The sequence below is a fragment of the Anas acuta genome, chromosome 22 (assembly GCF_963932015.1).
Source record: "Anas acuta chromosome 22, bAnaAcu1.1, whole genome shotgun sequence".
Classification (NCBI taxonomy): domain Eukaryota; kingdom Metazoa; phylum Chordata; class Aves; order Anseriformes; family Anatidae; genus Anas; species Anas acuta.
In genome coordinates, this window is record NC_089000.1 from 6,106,940 (window position 1) to 6,129,685 (window position 22,746).

A 22,746-nucleotide genomic window follows, 5' to 3' on the forward strand; every position below is an offset into this window, starting at 1 on the left:
TTGGGTTGTTTGATGCTTTTTATTTATCACATGTAAAAACACTACTATCTGTTTGTAGGTACCTCTTGCTGTCCTGCAAGTCAAACAGCTCCAAACATCAAAGACCAGACAGGCAGAGAAGGGAATTGCTTATGCCCAGTGTCAACGGGTCACGGTTCCGGAGCATGTTTAACACAAAACCTCACTGGGATTGTTCTACAAAAGCAGATCGTTACAAGTAACAGATCAGAGCTGGTGGAAACACTAGGTGAAGGAGTCATCTAGGGAGGGAGAGGACCTGCAAACTGGTCTTTTTCCTTCAGCTGCCCTCATCTTTCTAATACAAGTAATTGTGATCTAAGTAGGTGACTAGTGCTATAAACCAGAACGGGGGTGTCTGATCCACGCAGCTTAGTTGATACGGGGGTTCCTGAAGTTTCTTCCAGCAAAGCGGGCCTTGCTGCCAAGCTCCTCTTCAATCCTGAAGACAAGGAAAGAAAATGCTGAGTGAGCAGAACTGCATTAGCACAGCCATTGACCTTACACTAAGCCACCTGATCTAAGAGGCACTGAGGGTACCAGTGGGGTCACCAGTCAGCTCCCCCAAGCAGCTTGAGTAATCACACCTTTAGCTGCCCTGGTCAGTAACCTTCATCTTACCTAACTGCTCAAACATTGGAAATGCTTGCCCAAGGCAACTGCATCATGCAGTCAGAAGGACAACTTCACAGAGATAACGTCACTAAACACTGTGTGAGGCTCCCCTTTTCTGTCTCCATTATGATCACAACCCATTCAACTCATCATACATTACACTGCCAGGCTCTGCAAGCAGGGCACCAGCCCAAAAGCATCAGTTTGTCCTTAAGCTACACAGTTCTGGAGATGCAGAAGAGCAAGCTGTGCTCAGAATGCATCAGTGGAGCATCCATTTTTTATTTTTATTTATTTTAAATCAGGCTTAGCCATTATCCCTTTTCCCATTCTGAATCTCACCTCAGCAGCTGGTTGTACTTGGCTAGGCGCTCAGATCGGCAGGGGGCACCAGTTTTGATCTGGAAGGGAAATCAGAAGGTTGGTCAGGAACTAGAGCAAAAGTAAGGCCACAAATGCAATTATAAAACTACTTTATTCAGAGTAATAAGCACAATTACAAGCTTCATTTCAGCGCCAGGCTTTGAATACCCATACGCTTAAATATGATAGTGCTCAGGAGCAATGAGGAATGTTCACATAGGAACAGCTTCTGTATCAAATCCTGACACACCCAGGTCTTTCAGATTTTTAATTGTTGGCTAAAGGTGAGTTTACACAAGATAACGTGCTCCCATGTCACTCTCCCATTAGGCAGATCAGCAATCAGCTTCCTGTACATAGGAGCAGGAAGTCTTCACACCTTAAGTCATAGCAGACCCCACCTGCTATGCACCATGGCCTTATCACCATATTGTCTAATCAAACAAGGAAGCAAACTACAGCAGGTACAGATACCAACCTGACCAGTGCAGAGCCCGACCACGAGGTCAGCAATGAAGGTATCTTCTGTTTCTCCAGAGCGGTGACTCACCATCACGCCCCAGCCGTTGGACTGGGCAAGCTTGCAGCTGGAAGAGAGACAGGCAAAGCGTCACACCACCCTATTTGCATAGCGACCTTCGCTCTAATGATGCTGCCAAGTGCCAGGTATTCTCTGCTCTGGCTAGACAGAACTGCCCTTTGGTATGTCAGCACTAGGATCACGTGAAAACAGTGATAAAAAGCTGCTTTTACGCATGCTTAGGCAGTGTTCGATGCACCTATATAACTATAAGGCCATGTAGGTACAGGTTTGCTTGCCAATAACCTCTATGAGTTAGCTTCTAGCCCCCTCACAAATGTCCAACCAACAGATTTCTACTGCACTGTTCTCTGTGTTCATCCCCCTCAATTATACAGTCCCCCTCTTGTGCACTAGAGGATCTGCTGTGACATGGCTCAGAAGGGAGAACAACTTACGCTTGTAAGGACTCTGTCACAGATCCGATCTGGTTGACCTTGAGGAGGAGGCAGTTGCAGGCTTTCTCCTCCACAGCCTTGGCAATACGCTTCGGGTTGGTCACAGTCAGATCGTCACCAACCACTTGGATGCCAACGCTGCCAGTAAACTTCTTCCAGGCACCCCAGTCATCCTGGTCAAATGGGTCCTCGATGGACACCACTGGAGGAGGACAAGGAGATTTAACAAATTATCACCATGGAAGGTAAGGCCTGCAGCACATTTCTAACCCTGCTTTCAAATGAGCATTATCTACCCCCAAGAACATTGCTGCAGCTCCTAGAAAGCTAGTTTATTCTGCGTGTGTTCTGCAGACAAGGGAGGCTGCATGACTTACCTGGGTAGTTCTTCACAAAGCCCTTGTACAGGTCAGCCAGCTGGTCAGGAGAAATGTATCTGCTGGGATCATCGGGGGATTTGAAGTCCAGGTCATACTTTCCATCGCGGTAGAACTCTGAGGCAGCCACATCCATGCCAATGACAACCTTGTCAGAGTAGCCAGCCTTACCGATGGCAGTCTTCAGCAGCTCCAGGGCTGGAACAGTTAGGCACTGGTGAGTTCTGAACACCTCAACACAAAGCTATTCCCTTGCCAACAACAGTATATTCACTTGGCCAGGAATCTCCGTTACCCTCTATGGAAAGCCCAAAGGCCACACAAAACATTAACTCTCCAGCTTCTGCACTAATAGGAACAGGCCACTACTTCAATACTGCTTTTAGATTGTAATCCCCTGACACAGCACTATGGCATTTCTCATCTCTTCAGGCATGACTACATTCTGCCAGCAAGCTTAAGACAAGGTGATACTACAACTTCTTGATGCTTTATGAACATGGGAAGGAAAGTGACCACACCTGAATCCCTTTCAGCTCCAGATCAGGTGCTGGCCATGACAGAAGTGAGCACCCAAATCCTGACATGCAATGAGATACAACCTGCTACTGCATGGGGCACCCTCTCTTTGTATCCACCTGTTTTCTCTTGCACATTTATTTAAAGAGGGAATTTAACTACTCAGGAGTCTTGGGATATTACCCACTACACCACCCTGTTTGGCAGAGTCCGAGCAAGGCACCTCGGTATGCTCACAGCCAGGAAGACTCCCTCCAGCATCCTTGACTGCAAGCCAACCAGCCAGGTCAGCCAGGCTATTTACAGTAGGAAGCTTACATCAAGTGTTTTTTTTAAAGATGCTCATGCTGTACAAACTGCAAGAGCAGCTGCTACCAGCAACAGATTCCTGGGACTGTAATAGTCATCCAAGGTCATCTTCGTTGATGTCTGGAGTACAGACCTACCAAAATCTGCATTTAACCGTGGGATGCAGGGAACATGTGTATTTCCACTGCTGGCTCATTATCAGAAAATGATATTGGCCTCAGTATCAGAAAAGGCAACTACAGTTCAGAGGCCAACTTCAACAATACTCTAACTAGCTGCTTTTATGGATGCAAGCAACTTGAGTTTTGCACTGTATTGACTTACTACAGCTCCATTTCTGCACAAAAAGGCCAGAAAACAGCCCTTCTGAGTACAGATCATTTTTGTAGGAGCCAGCATTTCACTTTTCACAAGACAGACTGTGCCACTCTCCCCCTGCAGACTTCTCAACAGAACTGTTGGGATGTGGAGGCAGGGAATGCCTCCATGTCCCAAGTTGGCCACTACCACACATCAGCAGGCACAGTTCAAACTGTTTTTCTCCTTTGTCAGCAGAAAAGTAAGTCCACTGAACTTTGACCGCTGACTTCTAGGAAGCCCATGATGCATACAGACGTGTCCAGACCACCCCTTTAACTGGAAGGTGGTAAAATTCCCTCAGAGTGGTACGGAAGCAAAGTACTGATGAGGCACTGAAGTGAAAGCTACCCTGTCAAGCTGCATGAACTCATTTCCAGGAGAGTAGCTCTGTGGTCCTACACTGCACTGCATCACAATACGATCTTAGAAAGCTTGCCAGGACAGAAGCAGAGCAAATGAACAGGTGATCAGATATACCTCCCACCCCACTAAGCTTATTTTACCTTCTTTGTTCTCAAGGATGTTGGGGGCAAAGCCACCCTCATCACCCACGTTGGTTGCATCCTTCCCATACTTCTCCTTGATGACATTCTTTAGATTGTGATAGACCTCTGCACCAATGCGCATCGCCTCCTTGAAACTGTCAGCACCCACGGGGAGGATCATGAACTCCTGCATAGCCAGCTTATTGCCAGCATGGGAGCCACCGTTGATCACGTTGAAAGCCTTGGAGTAACCAGAAAGAGAAGTTTGAGTGTTTCAGTGTAGGTGGACAACAGCAAGAGACACTCCACTATCAAGAAAGCTTGATCCAAAACCAGGAGACATTGGGAAGCACCTGGTCAGATCAAGCCTTTAGTTAGCTGTATCAGGAGACTTACGGGAACAGGCAGGATGACTTCTGGGTTTCCAGCAAGGTCAGCAATGTGACGGTACAAGGGGACACCCTTCTCAGCAGCACCAGCTTTGCATACAGCCAGAGATACACCCAAGATGGCGTTGGCACCAAATTTAGCTGAAATAGGAATAAGTTGTTTACAGAAATGCTGAATTTTCCTGGAGATTCAGCAGTACCAGCACTATTATGGTCTCAGTTATGTAAGTGCACAGCCTAAGCCGTGCACTGCACACTGTTTGCAGTACACAGTGTTTCTGATAAGGTAAACAAGACTTCTGCAAAAACAACCTTTATCTCTTCATGCCTACCACAACACAGAGCCCACTTACATTTGTTCTCTGATCCATCCATGTCCAGCATCAGTTTGTCAATCTTCTCTTGCTCCACTACATTGACATTCTGCAGAGAGAGAAGCAAAACATTGATGCCCCACATGGCTCTAACAACTCTCACCTACCCACTACATCTTTATTTCACTGGTGGGCACCAGGAATTTGTTTCAGTGCAACTACCCAACAGCAGAGCTGACTACTTCAGGCCATTATAAAACAGCAGTATTTCCTGGTCCCTTCCCCAAGGCTGACAGAAGTTGGGCACACCAAAAGCTTGTTTTGTTCTTCAGACAGAAGACATTTGGACAGAGCTGTAAGGCTGCCATGTCCTTTACCTCCATGACTACGGGGAGGGTTACACTGCTCTCAGCCTAACATTGAAGAAAGCTCCCATTTACGCCCTCTGCTCCTTCACTTCAAGCTTAAAGTGAACCAGCATGCTCAGATCACAAACCCATTTATAATTCAGCACACAATGTTTGCAATCATAGCTAAGAATGTGCCATCACTTTAGGTATTATCACTGTCTTGCCCCATCCTTTCTAGTGCTCAGTGCCCACAAAGGGCAGAGGAATCTCACTCAAACCAACTTACCTAATATTCCCCTAAATTCCCCCCAGATTCTCCAGCCTGGAAAAAAACAGCCCCCCCCCCCCGCTCTTCAGCTATCCTTTTAAGGGTAAGGCAGCTTGCATCTTAGCTGCACTCCACTGATGTTCCCAGGTGCTTAAGTGTTGTTGCACACAGCAACACAAGGCTGCTGGGGACTGTTTTGATTAAGTGTTAGATACGCAGTCATTAAGGGAAGCAATTACTGTAAGTCAGTTTGTTCTCATGCACTCCAGTACACAGGCTAGCAACCCCCACGTAACGCAGTTCTTGTAACTGTCTCTAGAGACACCCATCAGCTAGGATGCACTGGACTGGCATTAGCTGATGTTAGCAGAATACAGATCATTCCTACCTTGCTAATCAGTGCGGGTGCAATTGTTTTATTGATGTGCTCAACAGCTTTTGAGACACCTGGAAGGAACAAGCAAATCGGACACTGGTCAACCACACTTGTTACGCAGGCATTAGTAGATGAGCTCAGTAACAACAAAATCTAAAAAGTATCACCTCATGCTATTCCAACCCCAATCCAACCTGAGCTTACTGCTAGATCTGAACACTTACAGACGCTGTCCCAACTGAGTGGAAGTTGCATGAAATAATATCATCTAGGAATGCCTGCTGCAATGTTAGTTTGCAAGACCATGCACTGGAGAACCTTGTCCAAGTGACAAGGTTGCACTGAAAGCACATCCATTACCTGTGTACACAGTGCTGTCGCCAGGAACTCGTTAACATATTTAACAGCTCTGGATACACCTGACAGAAGCGAAACGGACAAGAGAATCAAGGAAGAGATGAAGGCTCACAGCCAACGACAAAATCAGTCATGCAAGGAAAAGAGAAGGACACAAGTAGGGCAACAGACCTGTGGGTTAGCAAGTGTCTGATAGTGAGCTGTAGACCAGAAACGGAAGGGTTCAAAGGGTAGAGAAAATTGTGCAGCAGCCAGACAGGCTGTGTTTGTTCTTTCCACCCTGGTTTCATGGTGCAGAATTGTGGACCCAAACCTTTAGTGGCTGAATAAATAAAGGTTTTAGGATATTCTACTCCTATCTGCTCATAGAATGGATGAGTAGGGGGAAATAAAAAGGTTTCCCTGCTAGTTAAGCATGCAGCAGCTCTGACATTTCACTATGCTGTCATTCTGTAACACTATTAAAGCATCACCTTAGGGTATGTTTTACACTCAGTATAGTGCAAAAAACCTACGCACTGCCCCTGTACCCGGATGCATGCATTCAAGTTGAATGTTGCCTCTCATAGGGAAAAGCATGTGAACACAGCACCCTTCTTTTTAATGTGTGGCCCACCACTAGGTTAACCAGGAGCTGCACTAAGAACTTGCTTCTTCCCCATCATCAGAGGCCATCATTAGCCAGCTACACCATTAGCCTCAGGAATGCTGTCATCCCTGCAGAGCTTTTAAACATCTCCCAAGACCTAGGCTTCAGAACCTGCTGAATGCTAATTAAGTGCACCCTGAACCACATTAATTGCCTTTCAAATAGTCTAAGTCAGCAGATTTAAATTACTGAAGACCTTCCAGCTATCTGCAACTCACCCCATTTGATGATTTTTTTTTTTGTGACTCATGTTATTTGCTGGGTGATAAAAACCTTCAGCTGTAACAGCCTGTTGCAGAAGTTTAGACTACTGTCTGGTTAACTGTCTACAGGATCAGACTTTACAGGTCTAAGCACAAACATGTTTAGCACACAGAGGGTAAGTACACTTTTACTCTTCTCAAGAGAAAGTGCCCTAAGTGGATAGCCTAAGATCTTCTTTTCTTTGAGATATTGAGTAATCTGAGGTTTATTTTGTATTGAAGTAATAACCACCATGAATTTTCCCAGACATGGCTCTGCAAGTTCAGTTCAGCAGCTATCCACTCTGACCACTTTCTCAATAGACACAAAATATTTCAGCTTCTTTTCATCTGTCTGACAGAAGTTTGGAGTACTGACAAAATTGCTTCTCTCAGCTGAAAGGTGAATTGATTGCACATGCTTGGAAAGCACCACCAGTGGTTTTGCAGCAGCAAGTTAAAAAGCTCTTGGACCTACTGTCCAAGCTCCCAGAATAGTTTTAAGAATTGCTACTAGGGTGTTTATTAGTTAATGGCATCTTATATGCGGCTATTCATTTTTTTCCATGCTTGTTTCCAAGCCAGTCTTCAGGACTACTGCCAAGTTGCCTTTCAGGACTTAGAATCAGTCCACAGACAATTAAGACAGTATGCCACTAACACGAACTTACCTATTAGAACTATCTGCAATGAAAGACAAAGATCAAGTGCCTTTGGCTACAACGCAGCCTGAAATGAAAACATTTCAGTGACTGCTACTAGTGTAGTTGCATGTTACCAGTGGTCAGCAGCTGGCATAAACCTCACAAGCTCAGGACTTAACATGCTGTGACCTGAGGAGGTACAGTGCCACAGCAGATGCACTTAACAGTTCTTGGATAAATCTGGGCTACAGAGATCTTGTGACTAGCTGCAGCATCACCAAGCCTTCTCGAACAGGTAGTTCAGATGCTCTTAGGACACCCTACTAAGCACTCTACTCCTGTACTCTCACATGCACCACATACAGGGCAGCAGAGAAGTGAACAACAAAGCGTGTTTCGTTACCATTTCACTGTTCACCTTCATCCCTTCTGTTTAATTGCCACACCTTATGGACTTCTTTATTGCCTACTGTAGTCTGTACATCTCCTCTAATACAATCTAACTAGCATAGCCCTCTGCAGCAACACAGCCACTGTAAGAAGCCAGGCACTGAATTTCAGGTTTACCTTTCCCCATGTAGCGTGTCTTGTCATTGTCACGAAGTTCCAGAGCTTCATAAATTCCAGTTGAGGCACCGCTGGGAACAGCAGCTCTGAACAGACCTGTTTAAACAGAAAAAAAGAGTCAAGGGTGCTGAACTTGAAGAACAAATTGCTACGCTGCCTGCAGTTCAAGATGCCAACTTGAATCTCCAGCCTTTCCCTTATCCCACACAGCAAAGAGCTTAGTGGGGGCAATCTCATTAAGTGACTGCATTAATCTTTTGAGGCAGAAAGATCAGCTATTTAGTTAGTGTATTACAGCTATTGTGTATGCTCATTCCACCAAACCACACTGGTATGTGTTTGTACAATGCCTTTGTCAGATCCCATCAGATATGGTATGAACAACTAACAAAAACCAAAGGAAAGTCCTACAATAATTAGAAATATAAGATGTTATATGGGAAAACCCAATTAGACAAGTTGTTCAGTCATGCCTGATTACCTATGCAGAGAAGAAACCCTTACCCAGGATTCAGCTCTGCAGCAGAGGACTGTTTCATTACACAAAGCAACCGCTTGAGAAATTAAACTTCCTCAAACGCAGTCATACAGGGTTTCTTCATCACAGAAAAACTAAGTCCATTAGCAGCTGCTTAAGAACAGGAACCAAGGCCTTGTTAACCCCGAGTTTGCCAGTGCTATCCCAGTTTGAGCTCAGGTCAAGGGGAAAAAGGCAGGTTGCACTGTTTGGATTAATACTTCTACAGTTTAGACTACAAAAAGCAGCACACTTAAAAATCATTCCACTGTAAAACTGCCTCTCCAGTTCTGTCTGAAACAGAAAACAAAACAATTTAGAGCTAAGGACTCACCCTTGTTGGTGTAGAGGTCTACCTCAACAGTGGGATTCCCACGGGAATCAAAGATTTCACGGGCATGGATCTTGAGAACGGACATCTTGAACACCTGAAAAAGTGCAATATTAGTTTATATTGTGCAGCATCATCTGCAGTTATGAGAACAGCTCAGAAACTTCACATCATTTCAAATAAGAAAACTTTTAATACTTGATTAGTCTCACATTAGGAGGACAGGAATCTCAACCTGGGCAGGAAGAGCCATCAAAAAGCAGAAGCCTCATTTCCAGGGTCTTAAAGGAATGTCACCGCTTACCATATAAAAGCAGCCAAGTAATCCCAATACAGGAAATTTCTGCAGCTAGTTAGAATTCTTTTTGATAAAAGACTCGAGGGCAACAGCTCTTAGTATGCACAGCAGCTGTTCAGAGCCGAATGTAACCTATCTTGAAATAGCAACAGACTCCTTCGTTAGAGCCGTGGCTGTAAGTTATGCCCTTTCTTGAGAAGAACATCTACAGGAATAGCCTTTCCTCTTCAAGAGAAGAAAAAAATCACTACAGTCCTATGAATACCGCCCTCCCTCCCCCCCCCACCTATATATTTTTTACTTAATAAAAGCGCAGTAAGGAATGCCTTATGTAAGCTCAGCTATATTTTAAAAATCAAGTCAAGACAAATGCCTGTGAGCCACGGGCTAGCACCAAACTAGTTCATCTGCAGAGAAGCGAGCTCAGCCTCAGAAGAACCATCTGGAAGCTGGCTTCTGGCAAGCCCGTGTGGGTGGAAACCCTGCATACGGGAACAGTCACGAATCACTCATTACCGAGAAGTTCCGATGAGAGGCTCTCAGAAAGCCTGCTGCTTGCAGAGAGCTTCCTACCCTTATTCCTGCTGCGCAGCAAAGTCCTCTCCCTGCGTTAAAGGCATGGGCAGCCATTTGTTCACCCCCTTGGGTTCAGTGTCCCTTCCAGCTGCCCTGCCTCTCAGCAGCAGATCACGCAAGGCAGCTCAGGTATTTTAGGTATCGTCTGCTTTACTGTAAGACCCACACACTGACAGATGATATGACTGTCACAAGAAGCAGAGCAAGCTAATTCAATCTGGCCTCCGTGCTGCTGCTGCTTTAATCAGGGAACACACAAGCCTGCAATAAATCCCTGCAACTCCTGTTATCAGTCCCATCCACACAGACATCTCTGCACTTGCTCCAAGCAATGCCCAATATGAGCAGCCTGCATTTATCTGAAGAGGGCTTTCACAGCTTTTTAGGCTAGCACTTACGCCTTACTTTCCTTTTCAGAGCCACAGATTTGCCACAGAACGCGATCTGCACTACTCTGAGGGCAGAGGCAGCTCACTGGGAAGGCTTAGTGCAATGCAGTAATGTTTCCTTGCCTTTACACAGGTGTCACTCCAGCAGCACACACTGCTGGAGCTTCCATCCGTAGCCCACATCTGACACTACCCGAGTGTCCTTGACAAACAACCTCCCCAGCAGCCCCTCCCTTTTCTTTAGGGGGAGGCATTTCACCGCTCCTTCCAGAAATTCCTCACACTTCATTTGGTTCATTTTGCAAGCCCCCTCCCTTCTGTGTTCAAGGAACAGTTTTCTCACTGTGTTATTCCTAAACCTGAGGGTGTTTAGCTCCTCACAGGCTGAGCGAGGAGCGTTCTGCTTCCCTCTCTGCAGAAAGCTCAGCTCTAAAGCGAGAGCTACCCCTGCACAGGTCTGGCTGTGGAAATGTTAACTGCACACAAGCTTGAAAAGAGCTCATCAGTAGCACTGCCTGCCCCAGACCTTTGTACTTTGTGATGGAGCAAGCCAAACACAAGCAAATACTGGAGGGGCATTTTATGCACGTCCTGCCTCAAACCTTGTTTTGTGCTACAGTCTGCTGGCAAGGTCAGTGTCTCCTTTCGGGTGAGGAGCCACATACACCAGCTCCGTGCCCTTCCCAAGGGCACCCACGTTATTAGCTATTGCAAGGCTAAGCTACAGCCCAAGGCACCACTCCCAGATCTGAGAACTGCCTCCACCATCAACTCAGGTCCAAGAAATCCACTCCTACCTGATGCTGTGCTCCGCACAGGAAATGCAGCACTACCAATGCAAAAGCTGAACTCAAAGGAGGTATTTTGCAGCCTCATTACTCTTAGTTAAGAGAGTATTAAGAAGGTTGGAATGGAGAATTAAACCCAGCAGTAGTTTGGCCAGAAAGAACCACCCTGGTTAGTTGAAAGGTCTTATTACCCAACTAACACACAGTTTCCATAGATGCTGTAGGACTGCTGATAGCATTCTCATGCCATCACCGCGGAGAAGCACGCCTAAAAACCAGGCACGTGGGGACCACCAGAGGCACCTCCTGCTCTCCCCCTCGGTGCTCCACGTGGTGGTTACCTCACGCAGCACGAAGCAAGGGCAGCGAGGTGTGTGAAACAAGCTCGGGGCGCGCTGCGCCACTTTCCCCTCTCCATCTCCAGCAAGATGGAGGAGGCCTCGCACCGCCTCGCCTCCGCCCGGGGCTTGGATAACCAACTCCGCCGCTTCCTGCCAGGCTCCCGGTGACTCAGCAGCGTGTAACGGCACAGCGGGGCCCCCACAGCCCCCCCTGCGGCCCCACACGACGCCAGCCGCCTAAAAAAAACGATTTTTCTCCCACTTTACTCCCGGAGATGCGCACTGAGCCGCGGGGTGCCGCCCCCCGCCCGCTCTCTCTCAATATAACCACGATTTAACCCCACGGAGGCACCTAGCAACCAGCACTGAGGGCCTATGAGGGCCTAACACCAACATTTACCCCTCAAAGCTGACAGACACCGCCCGCTGCCGCCCAAACCCGGCCCAGCGGCTGTGCAACGACACAAACACCCACATTAAACCCTGCCCAAGGCCCCCAACCCGCTACCCGAGCCCCCGCGGAGCCGAGGACCCCCTGAAAGGGGCAGGGGTCCCGTGAGAGTCCCGTGAAGCGCCGCCGCCGCGCTCACCCCGCACCCGTTCCGTTCCGCCGCTGACTGGGAAAGGACCGTTGCTCCGCCGCCTGCTTATATACCCTCCGTGCCACCGCTCCTCCCTCCCCTCGCCTCCTATTGGCCATCTTCGCCCCCCACCCGTTCCCTATTGGCCGCCGCACCGCCGCGCCGCTCACCCATTGGCTGGCACCGCCTCGCGCCAGCGGCGGCGCCGGGCGCGTGCGCTACGTGCCGCGGACGGATGGAAAATCCCGCGGCGAGGGGGGCGGGGCCGCACGGAGCGAACCACTGGGGAGAGGGGGGGGGGAGCGGAGCAAACCACGCGGGGCTACGGGGGGGGAAGGGGGCGAGCCCCAAGGGTTTGGGGGTTTTGGGGCAAGTCCCTGGGGTTTTGGTGTCCTCCCGTAGCAGAGCATTGCAGGTCAGCCACGGGGCTTTTCTGCTTGCATGGGCGTGCAAGGAAACGGATTCCTTCCCTCTCTTTACAGCTTTGCAGCAAAAAGCAGTAAAAGCAGCAAAAAGCAAAAAAAAAGCAGCAAAAAAAGCAAAACCAGCAAAATGTAAAATAAAATAAAATAAAATAAACAAAAGCAGCAAAAAGAAAAAAAAATGAAAAAAAAAAAAGCAAAAGCAGCACAATGCAAAAAAAAAAAAAGTTGAAAAAAAAAGCAGCAAGAAGCAGCACGTGGTGGACACAGGGAGGGCTGGGCAGAAGGGAATTTTTATTAGGGTACGCTCAGTCACACGGACAATAAAATTTTATTGGGTTTTGAAGTGAACGCCCATCAGATTTCCGGGGGGAAGCGGCGGCAGCAGCACTGATACCACCGGTACCACTCCTCAGGCACCAGTTCCCAACAAAAGCTTTTCATCCCAGCTCTGCGCAAGGGAACTGATGCCCCACGGCATGTAGACCACATTGCATCTAAAATATAAATAAATAAATAAATAAATAAATAAAATCAGAACTCAGCAGCTGGCCACAACATTATTTTCCCAAATGGATGCTGCGATGCAAGCTCCTGAAAATCTCCAATCCCTCCACAGATGATCTGCAAAGACAAAAGCATCAGGTTATTCACTGATAATTATTTAGGCTGCTGCGTTGTGGTGAGGTGTGAAACTTGCTCTATAGCTTAATGATTCTTTGGGGTGCTGATCCCCCAAACTTGTGTTAATGCCTTTGTGTTGGGGGTCCTGGCAGCCGCTCCTGACCACCCTGAGGCCTTATCCTGCCTCGTGCTCGCTGCATGAGGGGAGAAATCCTTGCAAAAAAGCTCCTGAGTGGCTTTGTAAAAGTGCCTTGGAAATCATGCTGAGCCTTGTAATGGAGCCGGAGCAGAGGGAATCCTAATCCTAAAAGCAAGGGAAATTCAGCATGGCAATAGCTGAGCCTGACAGCGAAGCATGGCGGGGGCTCTCTGGGAGTAAAGACATATAGCAGGAGAGGTCGTGATTAGCCTGGGGCACGCAGAAAAGCAAACCCTCCAGCACCTCCTGTGCACCCAAAGCCCTGCCAAAAGACCGAGCTTTGCCACTCATCCCATGGCCAGGCTCTGTTTTCCCTCCAAATGCAAAACCAGTGCGAAGCAGGCAAATTGACCCCAGCAGTGTGCAAGCTTAGCACGGCATCCCTTTCGTGCAGTAGCTGGAGGCAGCCCTGGCCTGGCACCGTTGAGGTGTTGGTATAGCTTTCCCTGGGTCAGCAGATTTTTTCAAGCTGTGCTGTGCCACACGGAATCAAACAGAAGCGCGAGCTGGTATGAAGAGTGCCCTGCTCACTCATGTGTCTTCTCATGCTCTCTTTCTTTAAAGAAAAAGTTGAGCATCCCTGAGGCTATGAGATATCTGGCTGGCACGAGTTCCTGTGGGAGTCTGGGCTTGTTACCAGTTAATCAAATACTCAAATATAATTTTTGGCAGGGGGGCATGTGGCTAATGGGGCAGACACTGGGAACAGAGAGTTTCGGGAAGCATAAAGCCACTGCAGCTGTAATCTGGTTTGACAGCCCAGAGATCCACACTGATGGAGCAGCTGGAGAAAAAAAACACGGACACGGCTCTGACTTACGGGCACCCCCAACCAGCAGCAGAAAGCAAAACCCACCTTGCATTGCAAGGCCTGCTCGGTCCCTGTGCTTTGCAGTCACAGTAAAATTAAGAGTGTGCTCCATGCAGCTCATTTCATTGCTTGCAATAACTCATGAGCAGTGTGAAGCTGCTGGTTCAAACCGCCAAGGATGCCAGGGAAGCAGAGCTTCTGCAGATCAGGACTTGTTCACCAGGGCATTAAAACACCTAAAAACCACGGGGCAGAGCAGGCTGCCTTTCAGGGCATGCGCTTTGGCTCTGTGCATGCATTTCCTTAAGGCTGCAGGGATTTCTCTTCCTTCCCCAGAGCACAGCTGAAGAGCAAGTGTCTGGCGCTGGCTGAGCACCACCCACCTCTGCTCTGTCTTGCAAACCAGCCTTTTCCAAAGCTTCCTTATTTCCATGGGTTTCCTCTGAAAAGCTGTCCTGGGCACAAGTGGCTTCATGGCAGACACTTCTGACCACAGCGAGGGCTCCAGGGAAGGTCACAGGCAGGAGACATTCCCACTTCTCCCCGTGGGCTCTGCAGGTCGTGGTGGCTTTGAGGAACGGTCCTTGGAAAGGTAATAGCAGAGCCTGACTAACGCTGTCTGTGGGCACCTATTACAATTGTTGCATGCCTTTGTGGGATGTCCTGTTCCAGGCAAACTTCCTCTGATTTTCCAAGCTTCTCAGACCCCTTTAGTCTTGTGACCTCTGTGTGATTGAACACCACAAATAGCCTCCTAAACACCACCTCATAGCTTCCTCCTCTTCTCCTAATTCTCCTGTCTCCTCCTGGGGTTTTACAGGCAGACTGGTTAGTATCCTGGAAACGATCTAAACCATCTGCCTTTAGACATTCTCCAACCCCAGCTGGCCTCAGGCATGGTTTTGTGTACCTGGTGGTCTCTGGAAGGGTGCTTGGACATTGTGCAGTCCCAAGGAGGTGTCACGGCTGCTGAAGGCACGGGTAGTGTTTGACTGCCCATGTCTGGGGAGGGGATGCTGTGGGCACCGGGGTGTGTGGAGCTGTGTAACGTGGCGTGGATCCATCATCAGCCTCCACGAGTACACAGGAGTGTGCCAGGTACGTAATGCTGTGAACAGATTATATTTAAAATACAACATTGCTGTGCAAAAACCATGACAACAACAAAAAAAAAGCATATAGAATGGCTGAAACAGGGAAAATACATACTGCTTTTTAACTACTGTAGATGCCAACCTGCTTTAAAACCACCACATCCACTTCCAGGTGGTGACAGAGGTTTATTTGGATGTGGACCAACATGCGAGGCAGGGTGCTGCTACCAAAGAGTTCCTTTCCCAACAGCTACTGTGATCTGAGGGGAAAGCAAAAGCGTTTAATGCAGCTGGATATTAATTGCCAAGCTCTGTGGCCATCGCTGCTCGTCCAAACCATGAAGTAACCCCCCTTGGTGGAGGCACGTGGGCCTCACAGTGCCTCCATGCCGAGCAGGCCTCACCCCCTCACTTGGACTCATTGCTAGCAGGGCGAGCGGTCAGTGACCCATCCAGAATTACATTTGGTATTTAGGGGGGTTGAGAATAGAAACCAAAAATCAGGGGTGAAACAAATAATGACTTGCTTGTTTTCTTAACGCATGAATAAGACTTATGCAAAGCAAGAGGGTTATCAAGCAGGCTTCTCTTGCCGCAGAACAGGTACGGCACAGACAGTAGGGTTTTATATTTCCTCCTTGTTGTCTTCCTGCCCTAAAAATCAACTTTGTTCTCGTGGGAAACACTTTCAGCTCCTACTCCTGCCCCCTGCGGTGCACGTGGTCCTGCTCTTGCTGAGCATCCCTGCATGACTGATCTCAACGATACCCATACAAAATGCAACAGCTACATCAAGGCTGCTCCTCTGCATGGGCTGGAAAGGAAGCTTAAGGCGATGAACTCATACCTAGACACACAACTTGTCCTCCTGGATCCTAGACCCTGTGGCATATGGAGTAGCTGCAGCCATAACTCCCACCAAAAATGAGCTCCCATGGGCTGGAAGCATCAGTTGTTGCTCACATGGAGCAGTTTGGGCAGCAGTGATCACGCAGCTCCAAGTCCCTCAGCAGATGCACTCTGCCCTCCCACGTGTGCCTCTGTGCCAACAGCACACAGAGCAAGCCTGAAACACGCTCACCGCTGTGACTAACCCCCTGTTGGAGACTTCGTGCACACATTTCCTCCCTGTTAATGTGAAGCTGTGGAAAACCCCTCTCTTGGTCTGTTTCTTTCTTTTCTCCTGGAACAGAGGCTTGCCGACATCCATGTGCTGCTTCATGGGGGAGCCCCATTCCCACCCATTGGTTCTCTAGTTTCCTCTATCTTCCCATTCACCTGTCACAACAACAGCAATCCCAGTTAACCACTGGAGTCCCTTTACTCAGAGCACCTCATTACAGTCCCATTTCTCTGATTTCACCCCTGTATTTCATAACCCAAATCCACATCCATGCTGCTGTCCCTATCTTTCACATCTACCAACAAAGGCTTCCTATACCTTCAGAAAATCCCCCCAAAGCCATTTCCTTTAGCCAGGCTTTGATGAAACATCCCCAGACCACCTCTAGCACTACTATGCCCTCCCATAAAGCTCCCCAGCCCCTGACCACAGCCATCCCACCCCGGGGAGGACAAGCACAGCCCTCAGCTGTGGCCTCACCATCAGAGGCCGAATAAGCTGCAGCTTCCTGATGGCCCCACCACAGCTGGTGCTCAGGGTCCTGCACTCTGGCCTTAGGGTGGGCTCATTCCCTCCCTGGAGAGCTGGCCAGCTGATTTATTTCCATGCTTCATTATTGCTTATGGAGAGAGTGATGTTTCCCCTTCTCGCTTGTGCTGTTAGCATCACCACGTTCATCTGCCCCACTGAGCCGTGCAGAGTTAACGATTAATGTTTGCACAGCCCTTTGGAGACGTGAAGGGGCTCTGTTTTTCTTGCTATGCAGGAGAGGTTCTGCACCAAACCCCACCGTATTGTGTTTGGCCGCTGGATGTCACAGCTGCTCAATGCACCATGCAGCGGAAAGGAGGAAGGAAAAGTGCTTGCGCAGCGATGGGCAGCGGCCGCCTTGCCAGAGCTGCTCCGTGGAGAGTGCTTGTTTGTTAAGGGGTTCGGGGTCTTTGCGAGTGTCTACACCACACTAATATTGATTTCCAGAGAGACCGAGCAGCAAAATGCTTCCTCTGCATGGTATAACACTGAGAAATTGGGAGCACAGCCAGTGTTTTTATGGAAGGAGGTGCAGATACATATAAAATATTAATAACGCAGCATCTCAGAAGATGAGTAGGCATTTGCACACGCTGCCAAGCTGTCTTGTCACTGAATGGTTCCTTCTTTATCCCACCCACAACAACTTTGTGTGCCTTGCTGGAGGCCTGACACTGACTCCACGGGGCTGTGCCGTGGGCCCTGGTGCAATGGAAACGCTCCTGCCAGCACCCTTCAGGCACATGCCCAGGCCACATTGCTGCCTGCCTCCCACTACAGGCAGAGGGAAGATCTGACACTGGACACTGAAAAGGAGAAAGGGTTATATTGAAACAGAAAAGGGGAAGTTGAGCCAATTAATTTTGAGAAGAGTGAGTAAATCTTTGGAGATACTAATCAGTTTAATAGAACAGACTTTATCTTTGAATTCTCGGTAAATAGTAATCGCTTGCTAGAGCAGTCATCTGAGAGGACCTGTGTTGGCATTATAGAAAAAGCTCAAAAGAAAACACCAGCAAACTTTACTACTTGTGCTGAATTAGGATTTGTGACACATCTGAGTTCATTTTTTTCATGGTAATTCTCAGCAGGTAGTGGGAAAAGCAGCAAGTATTTTGCCAGTAATGATTCTTCCAAAACTTTCAAAGAAGAGAAGAATCAGGAAGCAAAAGAAAAAGAGACACCTCATAAATCCAAATGTGAGTCAGCCTGGGTGATGATGGATCACACACCGGAGCAAGTTCTAATGACATACCAAATGCCCAACAGGTTAGAAAACATCAACAATTTGTGACATGCAATTTGGAATTGTGCATGAAAGAACTGTAGAGTTGACCTTTCTGTGAAGCAGTGTGAAGTTTATGAAAAGTATATGCTGAACAAAGTAGGACTTCACAGCTCAGAATGTTAGTGCATGTCATAAAGGCTGATGTTGCCCAGAGACAATTCCTGACTCTTTAGGTTTATTCATTTCAGATGCTATCAGGAAGTACCTGGGACTGAGATCAAGTATGCTAGTACTTGATACAGGGATCAAGGAATACAAAGGAATCACAGAATATCCTGAGTTGGAAGGTATTCACAGAGATCATCGAATTCAACTCCTGGCTTCACACAGGACCACCCAAAATGGAATTCTTGGGTTGCATATTTGTCGCTTTGTACCATTATTTTAATCCCATTGTGCTGAACTCCAAGAAAATACTATGCTGCTCACAGAATATTTGCAAAACATCAAGAATTTATTAATTTCCAAGTAGCATAGAGTTTAAAGTTAGGAGCTGTCTTCAATTTCCTTCATTCTCACTTTAAATCAGGCAAATCTATATACACGTTTTCAGACATATGTATAAATTACGTAGCCAAACTCAGAGAGTTTGTTTTCCTCTTTACACACAGTATTTCCAGAAGCATTCCGAAAGGTTCCCACGTTTCTTGTACTGTTTCCTGTCCTTGGTCAACAGGCGGCCCAGCAAAGCAATTCGTGGGTGATTTCCGTAGAAAATCTGAAGTTAAACAGCATTAGGTTACTAGTGGGTGGTAAACAGAGAGAAAGCACGCTCTTCACTGCCCCCATCTGATCACCTCACAGTGTGTTCTGACTGGGGGAAAGGAGAGGCTGCCCAGTGTACACCTCAGATTTTAGGTGATGTAGTAAATATAGTCCATGTTTTCTGCCTTTATGCCTTTATGTCTATGTCTTCTGCCTATATTTGCCGGCAGGCAAGCAAACAGTAATGATGTTCTCAAATTACCTAATGGCTTATAACAAATCTGAATGTACTGTGTAGCCTATATTGTAGTGGGTGAAAAGTGACGTGCAGCCTTATACTGGTTGATGTACTAAGTAGGCCTGCCAAAGCTGGAAATCGGCCTTTTGGCCGTTATTGACAAAGCCTTTTTATTATTATTATTTTTTTATTATTATTATTTATTGTTCTTTTCCTTTTTTCCACTGCAAACCTGACTGCCAAGTGATTCTAGCTTCAAGAATTTTGTGGCATACTTTAGTCTGTGCTGTTTATTAAGTCTGTGGATCTTAAATGATGTCTTCATAACAACTCTGTGTAGTTTAAAATATGGGGTCTTAATTTCTTGCATTAGTGGAAGATGGTCATTTACTTACCTCTTTTACGTTTTCCCTTGTGTTATAGCTGTTGGAGGTAAGATCTGGTAGAGGGGAGACAAAATGGAAAGTTTTGTCATTTAGAAATAATGAACATACACAATTCATCCATGTGTGCCATAATGCTACAACTGACAGAAGGCTTGACCAGTTCTTGCTGTGGCCCATCATTCCTGCCGGATCCGAGGTACAAGCTGCAATATGTTTTTCAGCAGGCCTTTCTTGTATCTGTGGACCCCCAAGTATTCTATGAGTATTAATTCTGCACTTTCTGCAAGTGTTGCTCTGATTTTACTATACGGTGGTTTTGCTAAACTAATTTGAAAGCTTTTCCAGCTACTACTAAGCTGCAAACATGGCTGCTCAGCAGGTTTCCCCAATGTCTCAGTTAACTAAACAACAGGGGACTGTTGCTTATGCATAATGAAGTACTTCCATTAATTGCCTGGGAGCTAGGATGCAATATATGTGAATGCTTGCATCCTATTGGCACTACTGGCATACGCAAACTATTGGCACTCTGCCATAAATTGCAGTGGTAAAGCTTCACCTGCTTTATTGTCTTCAGTCAGTGTACTCAAGAGATCCTGCAGAAACTGAAGCAGAGAACTGCTGCCCAGCCGCTCCAGGTTTAATCTTGAATCTTCATCTGCTGCAAGTAGAAGATGACAGAGACAGGCATATGGTAAGGGTATTTTGCTTTGAATCCCTGTTTCATTCAGTGTCAGATGATTTCTGATCAGATATGTTGGCTCCGCCAACAAATTATCTTGAAATTTTGAATTATGCATCCTCATTTAATGAATGCAATAGGGAATAGTTCTTCCTTTCAGAGCTTTGACAAAAGTCACCTGATGTTAATCTCAGATTGACATTTCTCTGGTAGATCTTTAAGATTTTTTTTTACTTTATTTAAACTAACAGCAGCCTCTCATATTGCTTGGAGAAATGACAAAGTAATCCTTCTGGTACCAGCTATAGGTACCCCAGATTTGTATGGTTTATCTTTTTTTTTTTTTTTTTTTTCCAATCCATTTCTGTATCAACTAGTCCCTGTGGTAGAGTTTATCTATGAATAAGGATAACATTTCCTCTTCAAGTCTTATTAACCTGCTCTATTTCCCAACTATTAAATGCAATAAAATGGAGAGAAGGGCAGGGATAATAGTTCTTGGTACATTTCTACCATTTTTCTCAATCAAAGTGCGTACCAATACAGGTCCCCAACCTGTTGGTTCATGAAGAGTAATATACCTGGTGGAATTGATTTGTATGTGCATAGAGAATTTATAATTCTTTAACCAGCCTGTTTCCCCAAAGTGGGTTGCAAACAGGAGCTCTTAGTGGTGTTATACTTGAGATAACACAAGGTTTTTGTAATCTGAACAGTAAATTTAATCTCTGCTAATGAATAGCAGACATTCAAAATAGCGGACAATGAGAGGGAGGTATTGTGAAACTCTAATTGTGTTTATTAATATATATTTTTTTAATTACACTTTGGATTGTACTATGGAGTTTTAGTTGCTTTTACCCACACAGATGGGTGAGACTCCTCACTAGGAAATATACAAGAAAACAAACTGTTGCAAATAACCCCCCCCAACAGTTCAAAAGCTTGTTATGAAGATATTTGCAGACCTTAGACATCCAGGTTGTTAGTTTGTCAAATGTACAAAAAGACAGCTGCAAAGCACAGTGGGGATTTCAGTTTAAGACTGAATATGAATACTATAAATTCCCTGTTCTATGTTGAGCCAATTCATATCTCAACCCCCATATTGTTTTTTCATTCAGAGCAGTGTTGGCAAGCAACTTTCCTTTGAGATTTAAAAACAAACAAAAAAAAAAAGAACTCTCTTCAATATAGAGTTCTATTGCTGTTTTACCAAGCCTAGCAATTTTTTGTATTTGCAAGTAAGATTAAATAAGCCCAATGAGTCCAAGATTTACAAAGCAAACCTATAAATGTATCTTTAAGGTCCCTTCCAAACCAAACCATTCTACAATAAAACAACACAACAGCTGTTTCACCTGCAAAGCGGTTCTACAATGGCTGCTTTTTCATAATTGGCTTTGTGAAAGAATTTAGTGTTTGATTTGCTTGTTCTTACCAAGCTCATTTCACAAAGTCGTCCAGCACTGGTTGGGTCTGATGATAGTAACCCTCCAGACTCTGTGTGCAATTTAATGATACATCTTAGTCTTGACCTACAGTATGACTTCAAAATTTGTGAACGGCAAAGTTTAATTCTTTCACTGGGCTGGATGGAGTCTGCATTAGTGCAAGTAAATACATTGCTATTTTTGTAGCATAAAGCAGGCTTGCCTGTTCTTGATCTATATAGGACTGCAGTAAGCTACCCCCTTTTAAAATATACCTTCAGTTAAGCATAACTTTAGTTAAGCACAGCTCATTTTAAAGTGTGGCAAGTGGAGAGACAAGTTTCTTTAAATTACCTAATGCCTACCTAAGCTGCTTCAGAGATAGGTGCTGTATATATCAACTCACATTCAGCAAACAGATCATCTCTTGGATCTCAAAGCAGCAGGAAAAAATATATAGGGCCCCCAACCTCCCCATTTTACAACAGTAGCACCCACCAATGATATTACTCGTGCTGCCAGAGTTCTGAAGTCATTCCTGCTTTTTCTCCAGCTGATCAGCACAGATAAAGGTCCCCTCTGAAGGCATACATGCTTCTCTTCTGGTTGCAATGCTCCATCCACTGTTTTATGAGCACTAAAATCAAAAGACTCTTACCTGAGAGTTGATGAGACATCTCACTGGTGTTGATGGTGGGGAGAGAAAAGAGAGGACAGGAGAAGCTGATGATGATGAGACAGCAGAATACCAGCTTGTGCATTGTTGCTGTGTTGAATATATTTTGTCTTTGTCGACCCCTGGAACTATGAACTCCTGTCTCACTGTTTCCTCTGCTCCCAGTTTTACTCGTTATATAGCTGCTCATGACCTCATAAATATCATCATGCCTCCTCCACTCCCCCCCCACCCCCGCCAAAAAAAAAAATAATAAAAAAAAAAATCCAATGAATTTATTGCCCATTGATTCTAAATGGAAACCACTTTGCATTGATGTAATTTTTCAAGGTAACAGTTCACGGACAATAAATTTACTGTCTTACAGCTTGGTGTACAAAATGGATATTATATCAAACCAAGCACAGTAAAGTTTATATATCTGGCATAAAGAAAAGTAACTTCCAGTTATAAATCATGAGTTAACAAAAGGGTCAGACGTTGGTTGAAATGACCAGGGCTATAAGACAGCTGATTTATGAGCCCTAGCAAGC

General features: G+C 46.1%; 2 protein-coding genes and 1 long non-coding RNA gene across 6 annotated transcripts; all 3 read right to left on the bottom strand.

The window, feature by feature from the left end:
- Window positions 1-12,125, bottom strand: ENO1 (enolase 1). 3 transcript variants are annotated; one of them, XM_068658435.1, is made up of 12 exons: window positions 12,011-12,125; window positions 9,032-9,125; window positions 8,181-8,276; window positions 5,734-5,792; window positions 4,767-4,836; window positions 4,421-4,554; window positions 4,043-4,265; window positions 2,352-2,549; window positions 1,975-2,176; window positions 1,475-1,583; window positions 976-1,034; window positions 1-460 (listed from the first exon to the last, which is right to left on the bottom strand). In XM_068658435.1, exons 2-12 carry the CDS (start codon window positions 9,114-9,116, stop codon window positions 391-393), a joined length of 1,305 nt encoding a protein of 434 aa, XP_068514536.1. In that variant the 5' UTR covers window positions 9,117-9,125; window positions 12,011-12,125; the 3' UTR covers window positions 1-390. The 3 variants fall into 3 exon arrangements, with proteins under 3 accessions (XP_068514536.1, XP_068514537.1, XP_068514535.1); XM_068658436.1 differs by having other exon boundaries at window positions 12,018-12,061; XM_068658434.1 differs by lacking the exons at window positions 5,734-5,792; window positions 12,011-12,125 and adding an exon at window positions 6,082-6,140.
- Window positions 12,126-14,828: 2,703 nt separating this feature from the next.
- On the bottom strand, window positions 14,829-16,950 carry LOC137843523 (uncharacterized). Of its 2 annotated transcripts, none has more exons than XR_011089566.1 (3): window positions 16,755-16,950; window positions 15,294-15,411; window positions 14,829-15,165 (listed from the first exon to the last, which is right to left on the bottom strand). It is a non-coding gene; the product is annotated as an uncharacterized lncRNA (long non-coding RNA). The 2 variants fall into 2 exon arrangements; XR_011089567.1 differs by lacking the exon at window positions 16,755-16,950 and adding an exon at window positions 15,999-16,743.
- Window positions 16,951-18,528: 1,578 nt separating this feature from the next.
- Window positions 18,529-22,746, bottom strand: UTS2 (urotensin 2). Its single transcript, XM_068658802.1, has 4 exons — window positions 22,196-22,746; window positions 19,982-20,083; window positions 19,432-19,475; window positions 18,529-18,811 (listed from the first exon to the last, which is right to left on the bottom strand). Exons 1-4 carry the CDS (start codon window positions 22,524-22,526, stop codon window positions 18,695-18,697), a joined length of 594 nt encoding a protein of 197 aa, XP_068514903.1. The 5' UTR covers window positions 22,527-22,746; the 3' UTR covers window positions 18,529-18,694.